This window comes from Furipterus horrens, unplaced genomic scaffold (genome assembly GCF_987537825.1).
Source record: "Furipterus horrens unplaced genomic scaffold, mFurHor1.1.pri manual_scaffold_1, whole genome shotgun sequence".
NCBI lineage: Eukaryota > Metazoa > Chordata > Mammalia > Chiroptera > Furipteridae > Furipterus > Furipterus horrens.
In genome coordinates this window covers 204,944,343-204,961,177 of record NW_028327171.1, presented here as the reverse complement: position 1 = coordinate 204,961,177, position 16,835 = coordinate 204,944,343, and the positions used below count along the sequence as shown (strand labels likewise).

Genomic DNA, 16,835 nt, shown 5'->3' with positions numbered 1-16,835 from the left:
CCACCCCGGAAGAAAGCGAGAAGGAGGGAAAACCTGAAAACACGCCTCCGCTGCCGAAGCCACGCCCCAAGTCTTGCAACGTGTCGTTGGGTGGGGGCGGGGGTGTTCCCCGCTGGTTCGGCTGGAGGCTATCGAGTGGGAGCCAGAGACTGCATCCCAGAGCTTGGCCCGCGCCATCCGCGCCCCGTTGTGGGCCCCTCATAGCCCGGGACACCAGCTGGGCTTGGTGCGGCCCCTCCGAGCCAGTGAGGGAAACCTGACTGGTTCTTTGCAGACTGGGCGGGGAAGCAAAGTTTAGAGAAATGGAAGATTTGCTGTTAGGAAAAGACTTACACAAAACGAACCTCGTTTTCCAGTTAAAGGAGAGCATGCCCTCCATAGCAAGGGTTTTTCGTATGTGTGAAAGAGCTGGGGTTAATGGAAGTGCCACTTCTGGGGTTCCTCTGGCACCTTTTCCTGAATCTCCCTCCAAACTCGTTTTTTTCCCCCTTTGGGCAATATCAGGCTCACATTAGTGATTAGTAATGCTCCACGAGTACGAGTCCTTTGCTTTTACTCTGCTTCGCCTCATAACACCTGCGTCTAAAAACTGGTTCACAAAGGCTGGGTTACTTGCGAAGGTCATTCAATTAGTAAGTGATTACGTCAAGACTGCCAAAGTTTCGTCCTTCCAAGTTTCCTTTGGAGCTTTCATTTGGCTCTGGGTCAAACACTACCCAACTAGATAGAGTTAAAAAAGAAAATAAAAGTCTTAAGAGAATTTCTGGTGTTTAGGAGGATAGGGTATTTTTGGTTTTTGTTTTGGGTTTTTCTTTTTTTAATGAACTCCCCTTTTCTGATTCATTTTCAAAATGAATCATAAACTAGTTGAGAGTAGGAATAGGTTCATAACCATCTTTATACCAAGCTGCAAAATTTGAAGGACCTTATTTTTTTAAGAAAATATTTAAAATGGCAATTTATGCTCCTAAACCACACAATTTAGTGTTTTTTAGCATACTATGTGTGATAGGAGCCGAAAGCCTAAAATGGAATAAGTGGAAGCAATCGTGAACAGCAAAGCAGTATACAAATCTAAAGAACATGGGCTTGATATATTTTTGTTGCATTATTAATCCAATAACAGTGATAACTGTCAGCCCATTTATCCTATCACCTAGAACTAGGGAGAGAGAGTATACCCATACTGTAACTGCCAACTCTAACCTTCTTAGGCAAGAAGACAGATTCTTTAGAAGTTCTTGACATTTCAGTGTTCTGAAACCAGTTTCAGGGGTGCCTCTCCAGCCCACAGAATTTTTCTGAGAATTGCTCTATTCATAGATGGGTAACACCATAGCCAGATTTGTTCTATACCCCCTTACTGCCCAGAAAAGTGAAAGTGGGGCAAACAGCAGCAAGCAAAGTTGAACTACAGAGGGAGAGAAAAACTTCTACTGAGAGAAGCAGCAACAGGAGACTAAGAAGTTCTTTTTTCCAGCCCCCTTGTGAGGCCCACTCCTCCTTCTGCCCTTGGCCTGCAGGGAAGGCCTTGGCCACCTTCCAAAGAATCCTCCCTTCTCTTTTTCTGCATAAGTTTGAGTATGTTTTTGTAAATTGTTACCATACGAACCTTGACTAAGACAAAAGCTTTTCAAAAAAATTGAAGTCTAAAAGGAAAAATATTATCTCATTCACCATAACAGAAAAAAAGAAGTATGTCCCTAGAACATTTTGAAAAGTATGCCAGATCTATGTGAAGACAACCAAAGAACTTTAAGGACATTAAAAATGACCTAAATGAATGAAAAGATATCATGATCCTGATTAGAATATTATTCAACTTAATTTGATTTAATTCGATATTATAATGATGTCAATTTAAGGCAATTTTCATCAGAATTCCAGTAGGAAGATTTTGAAACTTAACGAGTTGATTCTTAAAAACCTCTGGAAGACTAAACAGATGAGCACTGACAAGAAATGTTGAAGAAGGAAAGAACAAGAAGCACTAATAGAGGACTTGCTCTACCAAACAGCAAAATGTCCTATTATGCCACCGTAACCAAAGCAGCATGATACTGACACAGAGATAGACAAACATTGACAGAAATACAGAAACAACCATGATCACTTGGAATTTTTTACAATACACAATAAAGTTTATTTTAATGGTATAAATAGTAAGTTCGTCAGTAGTTTGGGGACAACTAGCTTTCCATCTGGAAAAAACTAAGTTCCATCTCTCATACCATGCACATTAAATTCCAGAAGGATTAAAGAGCTAACCATTGTTTTAAAATTAAGTCTAAGGATTCCTTAAAGCTTGAGGTTCAAATTTACTTCTTAAAAAATGATCTTTGTTTAAAAAGCAGACAGTATTGCCCTGGCCAGGTAGTTCAGTTGGTTAGAGTGTCATCCTGATATGCCAAGGTTATGTGTTTGATCCCTCGTTGGGACACATAGAAAAAACAGCCAATGGGAGACTTCTGGCCAAGATAGAGGCCTAGATAGATATGCTGCATCTCCCTCCACAACTAAAAAGGAATACAAAGGAATACAACTACCTCAAAACTAGAGACAATCAAAAGTTCCGGAAAATCGAGCTGCATGGAAGTCCAACAAACAAAGATATAAAGAAGACAGGTAGGTGGGCTGGAGCCAGGGTGGAGAGGATGTGATGTGGTGGTGGCGGCAGCAGGGGCAGCAGTGGTGGCGGCGGCAGCAGGCTGGTAGGAAGCACAGTCACACATTTTAAAAAGTACGGAGGGACACCTGGGGAGCACTCCCAGCAACAGACCAGACCACGCAGCTTACGGTCCCAGCACCAGGGAAAATAAAGCCTCATTGCTTCTGACTGTGCAAACCAGTGGGGGTTGGAGTGGAGGAAGAAATTGCTGGTCTCTCAGCAGAGTCTGCTTGTTTAAAGGGACCCCACAGTCCAAGAATGTCCATAAACCCACCCACTCTGGGAACGACAGCCAGAGCAACAGCTAGAGAGGCGCCAGTCCCACATGGAAATGGGAGAAGTGCCTGGAAAAGGGGCAAGTGCTGATCAAGCGGCATTGTTCCCTCTCAGACCCCTCCCCCACATACACACCACAAGGTGGTGAAACAGGTCGCCCTGTACCAACGAATACCTAAGGCTCCACCCCTTACAACATAACAGGTGTGAGAGCTCTACCTAAGACACAGAGGCAAACAAACACAAGAGCCTGTCAAGATGAGGAGACAGAGAAGTATGGCCCAAAGGAGGGAATGGATCAAGGTTCCAGTGGGAGAACTAAGTGACAAGGAGATAGCCAACCTAGCAGATGAGGAGATACCCAATGTAACAGATGTAGAGTTCAAAACACTGGTGATAAAGATTCTCACAGGCTTCACAGATATGCTTGAGTATGGCAAACGCATAAGAGAAGAAGTGAAGGCTATGCCAAATGAAATGAAGGAAAATCCACACAAAACCAATGGTGAAGAGAAGGAAACTAGGGCTCAAATCAATGCTTTGGAACATAAGGAAGAAAAAAACAGTCAACCAGTACAAAATAAGGAAACCAGAATCGTAAAAAATGAGGAGAGGCTTTGGAACCTCTGGGACAACTTTAAACATGCCAACATCGGAATCATAGGGGTGCCAGAAGGAGAAGAGAAAGAGCAAGAAATTGAAAGCTTATGTAAGAAAATCATGAAGGAAAACTCTCCAAATTTGGCAAAGGAAATAGACATACAAGTCCAGAAAGTACAGAGAGTCCCAAACAAGCTAGACACAGAGGGGACCACACCAAGACACATCATAATTAAAATGCCAAAGGTTCAAGATAAAGAGAGAATCTTGAAAGCAGCAAGAGAAAAGCAGAGAGTTACCTACAAAGGGGTGCCTATAAGACTATCAGCTGACTTCTCAAAAGAAACTTTGCAGGCAAGAAGGGACTGGCAAGAAGTAGTCAAAGTGATGAAAAGCAAGGACGTACAACCAAAATTACTCTATCCAGGAAAGCTATCATTTAGAATGGAAGGGCAGGTAAAGTGCTTCCCAGACAAGTAAAGCTAAAGGAGTTCATTATCACCAACCCATTATTATATGAAATGTCAAAAGGACTTAGTTAAGAAAAAGAAGATCAAAATTATGAACAGTAAAATGACAATAAACTCAGAACTATCAACAACTGAATCTAAAAACTAAAAACAAAATCCAACTAAGCAAACCAGAAAAGGAACATAGGTATGGGGATCATTTGGAGGGTTATCAGCTGGGAGGGAGAAGTGGGAAAAATAGGGAAATGGTGCAGGGATTAAGAAGCATAATCAGTAGGTACAAAATAGACATGGGGAAGTTAAAAATAATATAGGAAAGGGTGAAGCCAAAGAAGATATATGCCCAACCTATAGACATGAACTAAGGGTGGTGGGATTGCTGGAGGCAAGGGGGGTACTGGGTAGATAAGAGCAAAGGGGGAAAAAAATTGGGACTACTGTAACAACATAATCAATAAAATATACTTTTTTTAAAAAGCCAATGAATGCATAAATCAGTGGAACAACAAATTGATGTTCCTCTCCCTCTCTAAAAATCAATTAAAAAATTTTAAATTTGTCCTTAGAAAATAATATGTATGGCCTGCTGTTGAATAATTTCATATTAACCATGAATGAAATTGCATTTCTTAGAGAAATGCTATAATACCACGCTCTTAACATGCAAACACTCTCTGACTTTTATTTCCCAAGAATGACACTCCACCCAAGACGTCCCAACAGCTCTTGTTCTCCAGAAGCCGGCAGTGTGGTGGAAGAGACAGGCACCAGCAATCACATTTCAACATTGTTTTTGTTTGCTATTGCTGTTACAAGAATTTGCATCAAATTTAGCTGCTTAAAACAATACACATTTATTATCTCATAGTTCTCAAGGCAAGGAGTCCAAAATGTATCTTACTAGGCTAAAATTAAGGTGTCGGCAGGGCCATGTTCCTTTCTGGAGGCTCCAGGGGAGAATCTGTTTTCATGTCTTTACCAGCTTGAGAGTCTGCCCACTTCCCTGTTTGTGGCACCCTTCTATCTTTACAGCCAACAATGGCCAACTGAGTATGGGAACCCTGGAAAAGACAACTACTGAGAAGGGATCCTGATGGCTAACTGGGCTCAGATTTAAAAAACAAAGCCTAGCAGTCATTTCTACACAGGGGCCTCTCACACAAACCGCTTTAGGGAGAAGCCTGCACTGAACTGCCTTTCTGAGCCAGCCCTTATGAAGGAGTTCCTGGAATTCTATTTCAACCAATAGGACTGAGGCTTTCCGAACCCAATCAGAACTGCATTGCTCTGACCAATCAGAGCAGCTCTATTCTGACCAATTGGGACAGTGCCATTTGGACCAATCAAACTGAAAGGATTTGGAGCCTCTATTTGCGCAAGGGCAGACCCATCAGAGACTGGGGTGGGGACTTCCATCAATATAAGACAGCTTCCCTCTGACTCTGAGAGTGCACTCTTCCTTTTCACTGTGTGTCTCTCCAGCTGAGGTGAAACGCCAGAGCAGACCAGTGCAGGCCAAAGCAGACCAGCAGGTAACAGAGCAGAGCTGTCCAGCTGGAGAGGGGCCTGGCCTCAGGGCTACCTCACAGCCATGCTGTTTTCACAGCTATGCTGTATTACAACTGAGCTATTTTGCACTGAATAAAGTTTCCTGTTGAGGTTAAATTGACATCAACCACCATCAGCTGACAAGTCTTTTTCACATTACATTGTCTGATGGTAGCTCTGCTGCCTCTCTCTTCCACATTTTAGGACCCTTGTGGTTACTCTGGGCCCACCCAGTTAATCTATAGTAATCTTCCTATTTTAAGGTCATCAGATTAGTAACATTAATTCCATCTGCAATCTTAATTCTCCCTTGCGATGTAACAGGACATTTTCATAGGTTCTGGGGATTAGGATGTAGACATCTTTGGGGAGAACGGGCCATTATTCTGCCTACCACAACATAATGCATATTATGGTAGAGATAGTGCCATGAAAGATGGTTCCAGTCCAAGTGTTGCCAGTGGAAATGGGGTTCTTGCGGTGTTATGAGAAAAGCATTTTAGGGACCACACATGGGAGGGTGAGGTGTAGTGGTAAGATTTATTGAGGCTGGAGCAAACACAAAGGACTGTCCCCAGGTGCCCAGAGTCTGTGTCTCTTACACCGCCAGGTGGTTCAGCTCTGTCTCACTGTGGAAGAGGTCCCAGCCTTGTCTTCGTCATCCCTAGAAAAAAGGCCAGGATCCAGAAATTCTGTGCCATTCGTTCAGTCCATGCCAAAGCTCAGTCCAGTTCAGTCTCTGTCCTCATCTGGCTAGCTTAGTCTCTGTTCCCAGCTGCACTCCATGAGGTGCTGCATTGCTGTACCCAGGTTCACGCTTGGAGCCCCCACTTGGACCCATGCCGCTTCTAGGCCCACATGGCTGCTACAGAGAGAGAATGCAAGAACCAACAGGTGAACACACATGTATGTTAACCAAGAGAGGCCTTTGGTAAGCTTTGGTTATACTACCTCAGGCTTTCAAAGTGACCAATCTCTTACCCAATCCTTTGCGAGCTTGTGCTGGGCCAGCCCCCAAACAATCTATTTCCTGGGTCTTCAGGGGTTCTGTGTCCCTTATCCAATCCAATCCTTTTTTCCCTTTATGGTTGCCATCAGGCTCCTACTGTGCACGCCTCAAAGTAGAAGGACCTCCCTCTGTGCCATTTGGGCTTCTAGTGCACATGTGCCCGGAAGAGAAATTTTCCCTTTACTGTTTATTCCTCTCCCACCCCCCATTAGTTTGGGTAAATGAACTGGTTGTACCCTGGGGAGACTAGAAAGCTGGTTCCCTAAACAGGGGACAATGGAGGCGCGTTAATCTCCTTGTCAGGGGTTCAGCTTAACCCTGCAGTGTGTGAAGCTATAGCTTTCGTCTTAATTAAGTTTAGCCAGTTTCGCTCCCTTCTCTCTTAATATCTAGGTACCTATGCTAACACAAGATTGCAAATTGAATACATGCTGCAGCTTCTCCCTCCCATCCCAAGAGGTCAGAAATAACAGAAAAGTTATAAAATTAAGTAAATAAATTCCTAATCATCCTAGACAACAAGAAGAGCCATTGGTGGATCTGAAACTATGAGGAATCTCTGAAAGATGGATGCCAGGTGTGAACTGGTCAAAGAAGAAAACCACAGCCCCAAATGTGGACATAGCAGTAGACTACCACAGGAGTTGGAAACAGCACTAAGAGCAGTCCATGGCCAAGGATGGTGGATCCTGGCAGCTCCTGGGCTCAGCAGCAACCAGCACACTCAGGGCACTCGACACACATTCCCCTTTCTTGTCTCTTGGGCCCAAGAGACTCCAGCAGGATTATCTGTTCCTAGGTGGGAGTGATGAACATGAGACCACTAGGTGAAGAGACAGGATAGTGTTCCTGGTGGCTGGTAACACCTAGAAGGAAAGAAAGCACCAACTTGCAGAAGACAAGCTGCCGAAATAGGCCCTACTGAACAGTTACTGACAAGAAATTATCTTGAAGGGATGATATTCTGCCACTCTGAAGCTGCTTTTGGGGGGATATTAATTTTAAGCTTGTTTACTAAGAAACAAGGGCTCAGAATCTTTGATCTTTCCCCCATTCCTGCCCAAGAGATTCAGAGAAACCTAGTTCAGGAAGGAGATTCTAGGATGTTTCCCTTAGCCCAATCTGAGTTAAGTATGGTAAACAAAAGGGCTTCAGGCAGGTGGCTGTTAGCTAGATACGCGCTGTGTCCAGCTGTTTTTGAGTCACCTAGCAAGGAGTTTCTTGCCATGTGTGTTCCCTCTTACTCAACTGCCTGTAAATCGCCCTTTCTCACTTTTGAAATCTATTCCCCTATTCCCCTCCCTTTATTCCTTTGTCCAAATGTCTTAGATATCCAATGTTGTTTCACTGTCATGGGAATCTTCACGGATTTATTAAAAGAAAAAGCTAAAATATGCAGAAGACTGAGCTAAAACTTTCAATATCATCTAATAAAAGTTCTGGGGTAGATAGTAGAAAGAATGTGAGGGGAAGTTATATTCAAATAAACAAACGAAGAAAATGTCCCAGAATTGAAGAAAACTATGTCTATTCAGTTCAGAAGGGTCCACTAAATGCCAAGGATCTCTTTCACATCAAAGGTTAATTTCAAAACTGACATGTAGATCTACTGTAATGCAATTTCAGATGTCATGGGAAGGCAGAAATCTCGAAAACTTCCTATGAGGAAAAGAAAAAAACAGATGGACTACGAAGGTATGACATTAAGTCTCTCACTGAAAAACCGGGTGCAAGAAGAAAAGCAAGAGACTTTTTGAAAATTTAGAGGAAAAACGTCTTTGAATCTAGAATGATATGAACAGCCTAACCATCATTCAAGACTTTTTCATTTGGAAGATGGGTTCACAACGTTTTATCACCTACAGATTTACTCTGAGCTAAATAACAAGTGGATAAGTCAGCACTAAGAATAATGAATCTAAGAGGAAGAAGTGAGAGACAAAAACAATGGTAAGCAAAGATAGTAAATGTGTTCTAACTAAAGAGTAAGACAAAATGCCCCCACCCCCAACCCCCCCGAGAAAAGGAGGAAAAAAGAAACATTAAAAGCCTGAGAACCCAGGGAGCTGGCAGAAGGCAGCAAGGGCATCACCAGCCCACAGGGTAGGAGAGGCCTTCAGGGCTGTGGCCCCCGAGAGCACTGGATTTGCAGAATTTAACAAGAAAGTGAAGACCTCGCAAAGAAACCTGAAAACAACCAAAGCGGTGATATGTCAGGAAATAAATTGGCCTTGGCAGAATTATATGAAGAGGAAGTGAAATGGCAATCTTCCAAATCTGATACACCTAAAGTTACAGTCTTTAAAACTGCATGCACACCAACCACCTCAAAGGTTTCCCCACTACTGGGGACACGTTCGGTTGCTTGAGGGGCTTACCACCACAACACCCCATTGTGGGGTTCTATTAAGGGAACATGAATGTAGTGGACTACATATAATTTGACTTTCTCCTGGGAAAATTGGGAATAAACTTTTCGAAGAGGAAAAGGAATGTGGGACTATCCCTGTGAACAAAGCCCCAAGAGGTTCAAGTAATGACAAATCTAGTCACTCAGAGGTGACCATACAGATTGGGTCATTGCTTCCGTAAGTGGTTTCAATACATCTCTGGAGAAGTCAGCTGCAAGATGTTCAGATTTTGCTTAAACTGTAGAGCAACAGTTTCAATTTATTTTTTCCTTTTTATTGACTTTATTGGGGTGACACTGTTTAACAAAATCATATCGGTTTTAAGTGCACCGTTCTACAACACGTCGTCTGTACACTGTATTGTGTGTTCACCACACCAAACGACAGTTTCGATTTAGATGATGGGTACTTGAAACCTTTCAATAACCCCATTAAGGTTTAATTTCCAGAAGGGTGGCTGTCATTGCATGTATGCTTCTGAAATTCAGCAAATTATAATAATAGAAGTTCTTTAAAGTGGCATTACTGCTGGCAGAAGATTTCAAAAGAGATCCCCTCTGGAGTTTTTGTGACTGCTTCATGGTAGCCAGGCAAATGTGCACGGGAAGAGTAGGGAATGACTGCCGAGAGACTGGTTAAGGAGGCAGCTGAATTGCCCGATCAAAAATTGCTCCCTAGCCTGGCTAGTATGGCTCAGTTGTTGGCCATGGTCCAGCAAAGCAAAAGGTCATTGGTTCGATTCCCTGTCAGGGCACATGCCTGGGTTGTGTAGATTTGGTTCTGGAAAGACAGCTAATTGATGTTTCTCTCTCCCTCTCTTTCTTCCTCCTGGCTCTTCTTTCTAAAAGTAAATAAATAAATCTTTAAAAACAAAAACAAGAAAAGAATTACTGCCTAAAAGGCAAAATAGTGTCTATGTAGGGAGAGAGGAATGGCTTGATGTGAGAGATAATTAGGCAGAAGAACCAATAGTACTCTTCTCTAGCCTCTACCCCACCTTTTTGGGATAACCGTACCCTACTTTGGGGATATCACCTTTTTTCACCTTCAGCCCTTCTGCTTTAGGCTCTGGGCTGCAGGGGTAGGGCACGCAATCTAAGTTATTAATTCATTCTGTTCCCTCGGGCACACTTCCTGGAGAAAAACATGACCTTACTCAGGACAATTAGGCCACCAAGACTCCTTCTGGATTTTCTGTATGCAAACTCTCTCCTGCTAGACCAAGTAGTGTGATGAAGGGAGCCTGGAGCTGCCCAGGCTGCCATGGACCTGGGATGGAGCTGACCCAGGGGGTGTAGACCCCATAGCTGGATCCTGTAGCATCTCTGAAGCCCAGAATCAGCCGTATCTTAGCCAGCTGTGCTCACAGAATTGATATAAGCTAGTAATTTTTTTTTTTTAATTTAAGCTTAAGTTGGGTTTTCTATTCAAGCTAACTCCAAGTGAAGAGTATTCTTAGTGCCCCTAAGGATTAGCCCTGGGAACAGGGAGGATCTCTTAAGTCTACTGCTCTTAGTCTCACGGCCAGGAATGAGAACAAAAGATGTCTTTAGTCCCTGTCTGCCTTCTTAGGCAGGGGCAGATGTATCTTCCTGACTTGCTCAGTTAGCAGAATCTAAGGCCTTAAGCCTCTGGAAGGGGTGGTCCAGACCAGTGACTCCCAGACTTTAGAATTTCCTAGATTTCACAGATTTGGAAATTCCATCAGCAAAATTACAAAGAAAAATCTTAGGGTCCAAATAAGAATTTCCAAGTTTTAATTTTGTTATTTTAAAAAAAACTTCAAAACAAACAAAAAACCACTGCCTTCTACCATCACCTTAGTATCATAAAAGAAGTGACACTTTCACACACACTCATAGAGAAATAACTTTAGAATAAAGGATAGCCCTTTAAAATGAATACCTCTGGTCCTAGCTGGTGTGGCTCAGTGGATTGAGTGCCAGCCCATGAACCAAAAGGTCATGGATTCGATTCCCAGTCAGAGCACATGCCTGGGTTGCAGACCAGGTCCCCAGCTGCAGGCGTGCCAGAGGCAACTGATCAATTGATGTATCTCTCACACACTGATGTTTCTCTCCCTCTCTTTCTCCCTCCCTTCCCCTTCTCTCTAAAAGTAAATAAAATCTTTAAAATACATAAATAATAAAATGAATACCTCTGGCTTTGCTGAAAGATACTATGTTGTACTCACTTTTCTCGCCTTGTCTTAGATACCTGAAAACTTTTTACCAGCAACACCAATCTGCTAAGTGACCTAGTACAGAACACTGTGCCCCTCAGTCTCTCATCCACATTCCTGGGACAGGGAAAGTCTGGACAACATGGGGTCATAGGCAGCCCCAGCAGGAAGAAGGAGGATCCTGAGCCTGCTGGGGGAATTGAAGATCCCAGGGAAAGGCCCCCTCAGGCAGGGAGGATCTGGCAAGGGAAGCCACAGGGACAGAAGGATGCTCAGGCAGGTTTGAGGCAAACCTCCCATTCCCAGCACTGGCCGAGCCCAGCCAGTGGTCTCCGCGGTCCACTGCCTGAGTAGCAACCCCGGGAGCCCTGAGCACAGTCTTGCTGCAATGCTGGGTCTAGATGAAGGTGCCAGGAGAGACTCAGAACTATGACCAGCAGATCTCCTCTCCAGAGCAGCAGCAGCCTTCGCTTGGATTCAGTGTACACAGAGACCGAGGATAAGGCAGGAGCATGGCCAAGGGCTGCTCTGACTGGCTCCTGTGCTTCAAGGAACAATATCTCATTGAGCTCAGCTTGGCTCGGGTCAGATAGGGGGAAGGTGTCAGCCAAAGGGTGCCAGGATGGGATTCTCTCTCCTCCACACCCCCTTCCTGGGCAGGTGCTTACCAGCTCGCCCCATCCAGCTGAGTGAATAGGAGGGAGTCTTGCATGAGTCACTGCGTTAGCAGAAATACACACTGAAGTTGCACAGTCAGTATTAGATGGTGCTCTAGAATTTCAGCCTGAGGGACCTGAGCATCCCCAACACTCCCCTCCACACACATCTCCGTTAGAGGGAGACTGCGTGGAACCAGTGGTTGAGAGCCAGAGCTGGGGTGAGGCAGGAGGATAGCAAGACCCAGGAGAGAAGAGTGGAAAAAGCGGGGGGGGGGGGGGGGTTTCCAATGGCCAGTTACTGCAGGCAGAATGAACCCAATGGCAAAAGGGGCTCTTTGCACCCTGCTCCAGACTCAGCATGCACACAAAGTGTGTACACAGATTCACACCAGAGCACACATTTTTCCAGGAGTAGGCTCTGACTTTCCATGCTTCCGATGTTAAAGGCTGAGTTGGGTAATGTAAAGATACACAGGGTGCACCAGGGAGCCAAATATTTCAAGAACCCTGGTCCCAGCAAAACCAGGCTTCATGAAGGGCTACATCACGGGCCAGTGATAGATTCGAGGGAGTTCCAGGGCCCTCAGCAAATTAAAATCCTCAGATCTCCGTTCTTCTGCTTCCTCTCCATTCTTGTCAACTTTCGGACACTGACTTAACATCCCACCCACGTTCCTGAGAAATCCAAGATCTTACCAGCTCTGAACATCTGTCTTAGTGGGGCCCCAAGCCACGATCTCTGACCAGTCTATGAATTCCCTGACCTTGAGCCGGGTGTCCATCAGCTAGGGCAGAGAATGGCAGGGGAGGGGCTTCTGGCCACCTTAGATGTAGGTGCTCTGCATGCGTCGGTTGCTTTAGGTGTGGCAGGGCATACAACCAGCTTGACGTATCAGGTCCAGCTGACATGAGGACCAGTTCTGTCTCCAGCTTGGCTGTCAGGAGCTTGGACCACCTTTCTCTCATCCCCAAATGTTGTAGCTTCCCACCAGATGTGCATCCAATTCCAGCTCTCGAACCCCAGATCTCCAAGGTTAAGTGAGGCCAAGTGAACTGAGATCTCACAATCCCATTCTTCCAGGACTCAGACCTCTCCCTACACCCTGACCATATCATAGAAGCCCTAGAATGCAATGCCACGTCATATGCACTGGGTTGTTTATTGTCACGTTACCCATGGAATGGGGGTAGGATGGGGATGGGAGCCCTCAGACAGAGAAGTGGAAGGAGAGGGGAAACGGAAAACATCTATTTTTCAAATTCTGCCCTTCCTTCCACCAGGTGATGGTGGGGGCTCCACGCCCAGCAGGGCTGCCTTAGACACAAGCACAGTGCTGAGTGAGAAGGTTGGGCACCACTTCATACCTGAAAGAGTAGCCCCCATCTGAGGTGGTGCGGACAAGTAGGGACTTCATGGTCCCGGGGAGAGCAGCGCAGCAGGGCTGGGCCCCTGGCACCAGAGAAAGCGGCTGAACAGGGGTTGGGGGAGGCCCAGGGACCGGCAGAGATGGGTCTGGTTGGGTGGGCAGCCCACAGCCACCATGACAATAGTGGAAGGTGAAACTGGGAGGGTGTACGATCCACTGATCCCAGCCCAGCTCCTGGAAGGAGATGTTGAGGGCTGCTCTGTGGCAGTGCGCATGGGCAGCGGGGTCCTCCGGAGGCCTCTGCAGCAGGCGCAGTGCAGCGGGTGACCAAGGCCAGGGCAGCGGGGGAGTTGAACGTCGGGCTCTTTCCCCTCCGCTTGGTGGCTTGGCCCTCGTGTGGGCCACCAGGAAGGGCGTGGTCTCTGGCCGGGCTGAGCAGGAACAGAGAGGACAGTGCAGCAGGAGCACCAGGACAGGCTGGGTCAGCAGGGGGAGTGCAGAGGTGGCCAGGTGCAGCACAGCCCAGCGCGGTGGGGCCTCGCCCAACGACATGGGCACAGCCATGGGACCCCCAGACGACAGGGCCAGCAGACCTAGCAGGGGCCCAGAACTATTGGAGGCTGCTGTGCTCTGCCTATCCAGTCCCGTGTGGAACCACAGTTGGGCTGAAGTCACCTGACGGCTGCGTGTGTGTGGGGATGGCTGGAACATATATGTGAAGAGGCCCTCCTCAGCCTCCGAGACACGCTCTCTCACAGCTGACTGGCCCTCACAGCTGGAACCTGCAGGAGACAAAGAGGGTAAGAAAGAGGGCAGTCCTGACTGGCAGAACCGGGGACACCTCTTCCTTGACCAGAGGGAGGTGGCTGCCATTCAGGAGCCTACCAAGGGCATGCTCTGCCAGACTCAGGGACTCTCCCTAGTCTTGGGAGAACAGACGAAGGCTCCCCATTTGTTATTTCATCAGTAACGGATTTTAAAAATACAAGACATTGTCAACTTCTCCCTCCAGTGCTTTTACCAATTACTGTTCCCATCACCAATGTGCAAGAGGCCCTGCTATTTTACCTACACCAACACTTGGAATTGTAAGACTTGAATTCTTGTTCATCTGATGATGTGAAAGGGCAACCTGAATGGTGTGTACACAGGTATTTGTTATATATTCGATCGATCGATCGGCAGCCATCCGTCTCGAGAGACAATGGTGTAGCTTCTTAAGAGTCTATCTGCACCGCCGAGAATGGTTGTGCAGTTCGACTCGGGAGTGACACGGTATCTGTCTCCTCCCGTGTTGAATCGACATCTTGCGATGACGCTGGAGTGTCCTCTCCAGTGAAGCTGAAGCTACAGAGCCTGGGCAGGGTGATATGGAGGGTCTGCTGTTGCCCATGCAGCAGACCCCCCCTCTCTTCGCAGCTGAAGGGTCCAAGGGAAAGACGGAGTCAATACAGCTTGGCTTCAGGTGCGCCGCAGGAGTTGCCGGTGTTGACTACAACGTCAAACCGCCTTAGGGACTCCGGCTCCGGATTTTCTGTCGGGGTTTACTCCCTTAGCCTTTCCCCTGAAGAGGTATGCCGCAAGGCAGCGGAGGTTTTTTGGAGTCAGAGTTTTCCTTCTCTGATGTGCCCTGACTGGAAGATCGAACCAGCGACACTTAGCTCGCAGGCCGACGCTCAATCCACTGAGCCAAACCAGCCAGGGTCATTTGTTATATATTACTCTTTGTTTTTTTACATGTCAGAAATATTGCCAGTTAAACTCCCTATAATAAGTCCACTTTATAAATGCAGGTTAACACCAAAAAGGAGGTGAAGGAAGAACAGGAAGAGGAGGAGAAAGGTTATAGCTGAGAATAAAAAATAGTGCTTTCTAAAAAAGTGTAGTTGGCATTCTTACACTGACAGGTATACAGACTACACTAAACAAGCATGAACCAGCACCAGTTGAGAAAATGGATGATCTCATTATAAACCTCACAAGAATTGACCCATTTTGCAGATAAAGAAACTGAGGATTAGAAAGGTAAATGACTTTTAACTACTAAGCGGACAGGCTGAGATACTGCCTGATCCCAAAGCCACACTTCTACTCACTGCTGCATGGGGTCCTCTCTAGAAGACAGGTTCGCCAGGTTACAGGGAAGTCCACCCAGAGGAGGCCCTTACTCACTGAGTTAGTGGAACATGGAGAGGTAAGACGGGAACTCAAGAGAAGGTAAACTAAGTATCCCAGAAAAGTTTCCCAAAGAATCTTTGTTCTGCATCCCTGGAGTCTTCTCAAGTCTCAGTTACTCAGGGCTAAAGAAACAAGGTTTGGAGCATGAAGCAAAGGCAGAGATAGGAGAAAAGGTGGCAGGAAGGGGTCCATACCCAAATACCTCTCTCTCTAGAGACCCTTGACGTCCCAGGCAAAAATCCCCCTAATGCCTCCTAAGGAGCCATGTATTCTGAATACACCATCTCCCTGAATTCTGAGAGGTGGGCATCATTGCCCATTTTATAAATGAGGAGACAGAGATCCAGGTAGGTTCACTAATTGGTCCATTGTTGCGAAGCCAGTTGAGTGGCCGGTCTGGGATTCAAACTCAGATCTGCCTGCCCTCCGATCCCATGCTATATACCACACTGCTTCCAAAGTCGCCGTTCCCATCCTCATTACCTGTAGCTGGGAAAAGGATGGCCTGGGAGACATCCTCCTCCTCAGACTCAGAGCTCCTGTGCGTGACGCCCCACACAGCATGTCTTCGGGACAGGCGCCTGCCTCCAGGATCCGCACCTCCACTGGTCACTGCCGGGGGCCCCAAGGCGTCCAGGAACAGGGCCCTCACCTTGGCCAGGACGAGTTCCCGGTCCAGCTCTGGCCCACGGCAGCCATGCCCCCACTGTGGGGCCACCAGCAAGAGGAGCAGCAGTGACAGCTGGGGCAACATAGCTCACCTGTCCCTGCCAATGGCAAGCTCACACCCTGCCCTCTGCCCCTTTGTCAGGGTCTGCCCAGGGCCTCCCCACTGTCCCCTCCCCATCCCTCCACCCACCCTCTTCTGCTCTTCTCAAGCTAGTCTTCCCCAGACCTTCCCACGCCCTGCAGTCTGAGTTGCCCCTGTCTATGGCATTGAGACCTTCTCTCTGACGCAGATGTCTGTGGCCCTGAGCCTTATCTCCCACTCCCGCCAGGAATGTTCGGGAGGGTGCTGGTGAGGGTTTTCACCTCAAGTGACCTGACCCACGCATACACATCCTTCCCCCTGCGCACTTCCCATGTATGCATGCATACACACACGCACACATGCCCGAGCACACACACACACACACACACGCACACACACAATGTGAATCACCTCCTAGACCCAGCACAGAAGTGACATCAGGTAGGACAAGAGGCTGAGAGCTGTGGTCTGCCAGCTCCTAAAAGTGTTATTTGTCAGGGAGACAATGCACCAGCCCCTCAGACCTTCTGGAGCCCCTTTCAAACAAACAGCTGCTGGGCCAGTCATCGGAGGACAGGCTGAGGCTGGAGCTAGAACTGGGGCTAGTGTGGGGGGCAGGTGGTCCCGGACGCCTGCTCTAAACTTAGCCTCGAGGAGCCAGTCTGGGCTCTTATCCTCCAGCTGTGTCATCAGAGAATATTTTTGGGATTGGCAGC

General features: G+C 46.8%; 1 protein-coding gene across 1 annotated transcript; it reads right to left on the bottom strand.

Moving 5' to 3' along the window:
• Nucleotides 1–13,012: 13,012 nt before the first annotated feature.
• On the bottom strand, nt 13,013–16,793 carry INHA (inhibin subunit alpha). The gene is made up of 2 exons (XM_090284477.1): nt 15,852–16,793; nt 13,013–13,972 (listed from the first exon to the last, which is right to left on the bottom strand). Exons 1-2 carry the CDS (start codon nt 16,120–16,122, stop codon nt 13,140–13,142), a joined length of 1,104 nt encoding a protein of 367 aa, XP_090140603.1. The 5' UTR covers nt 16,123–16,793; the 3' UTR covers nt 13,013–13,139.
• Between the last annotated feature and the right edge of the window lie 42 nt (nt 16,794–16,835).

Excerpts from the sequence above, each read along its gene's own strand:
- INHA (XM_090284477.1), bottom strand. The coding sequence starts at position 16,122 with ATGTTGCCCCAGCTGTCACTGCTGCTCCTCTTGCTGGTGGCCCCACAG. Across the intron at positions 13,973-15,851 it reads CATCCTTTTCCCAGCTACAG|GTTCCAGCTGTGAGGGCCAG; the intron begins GTAATGAGGATG and ends TGTCTCCTGCAG.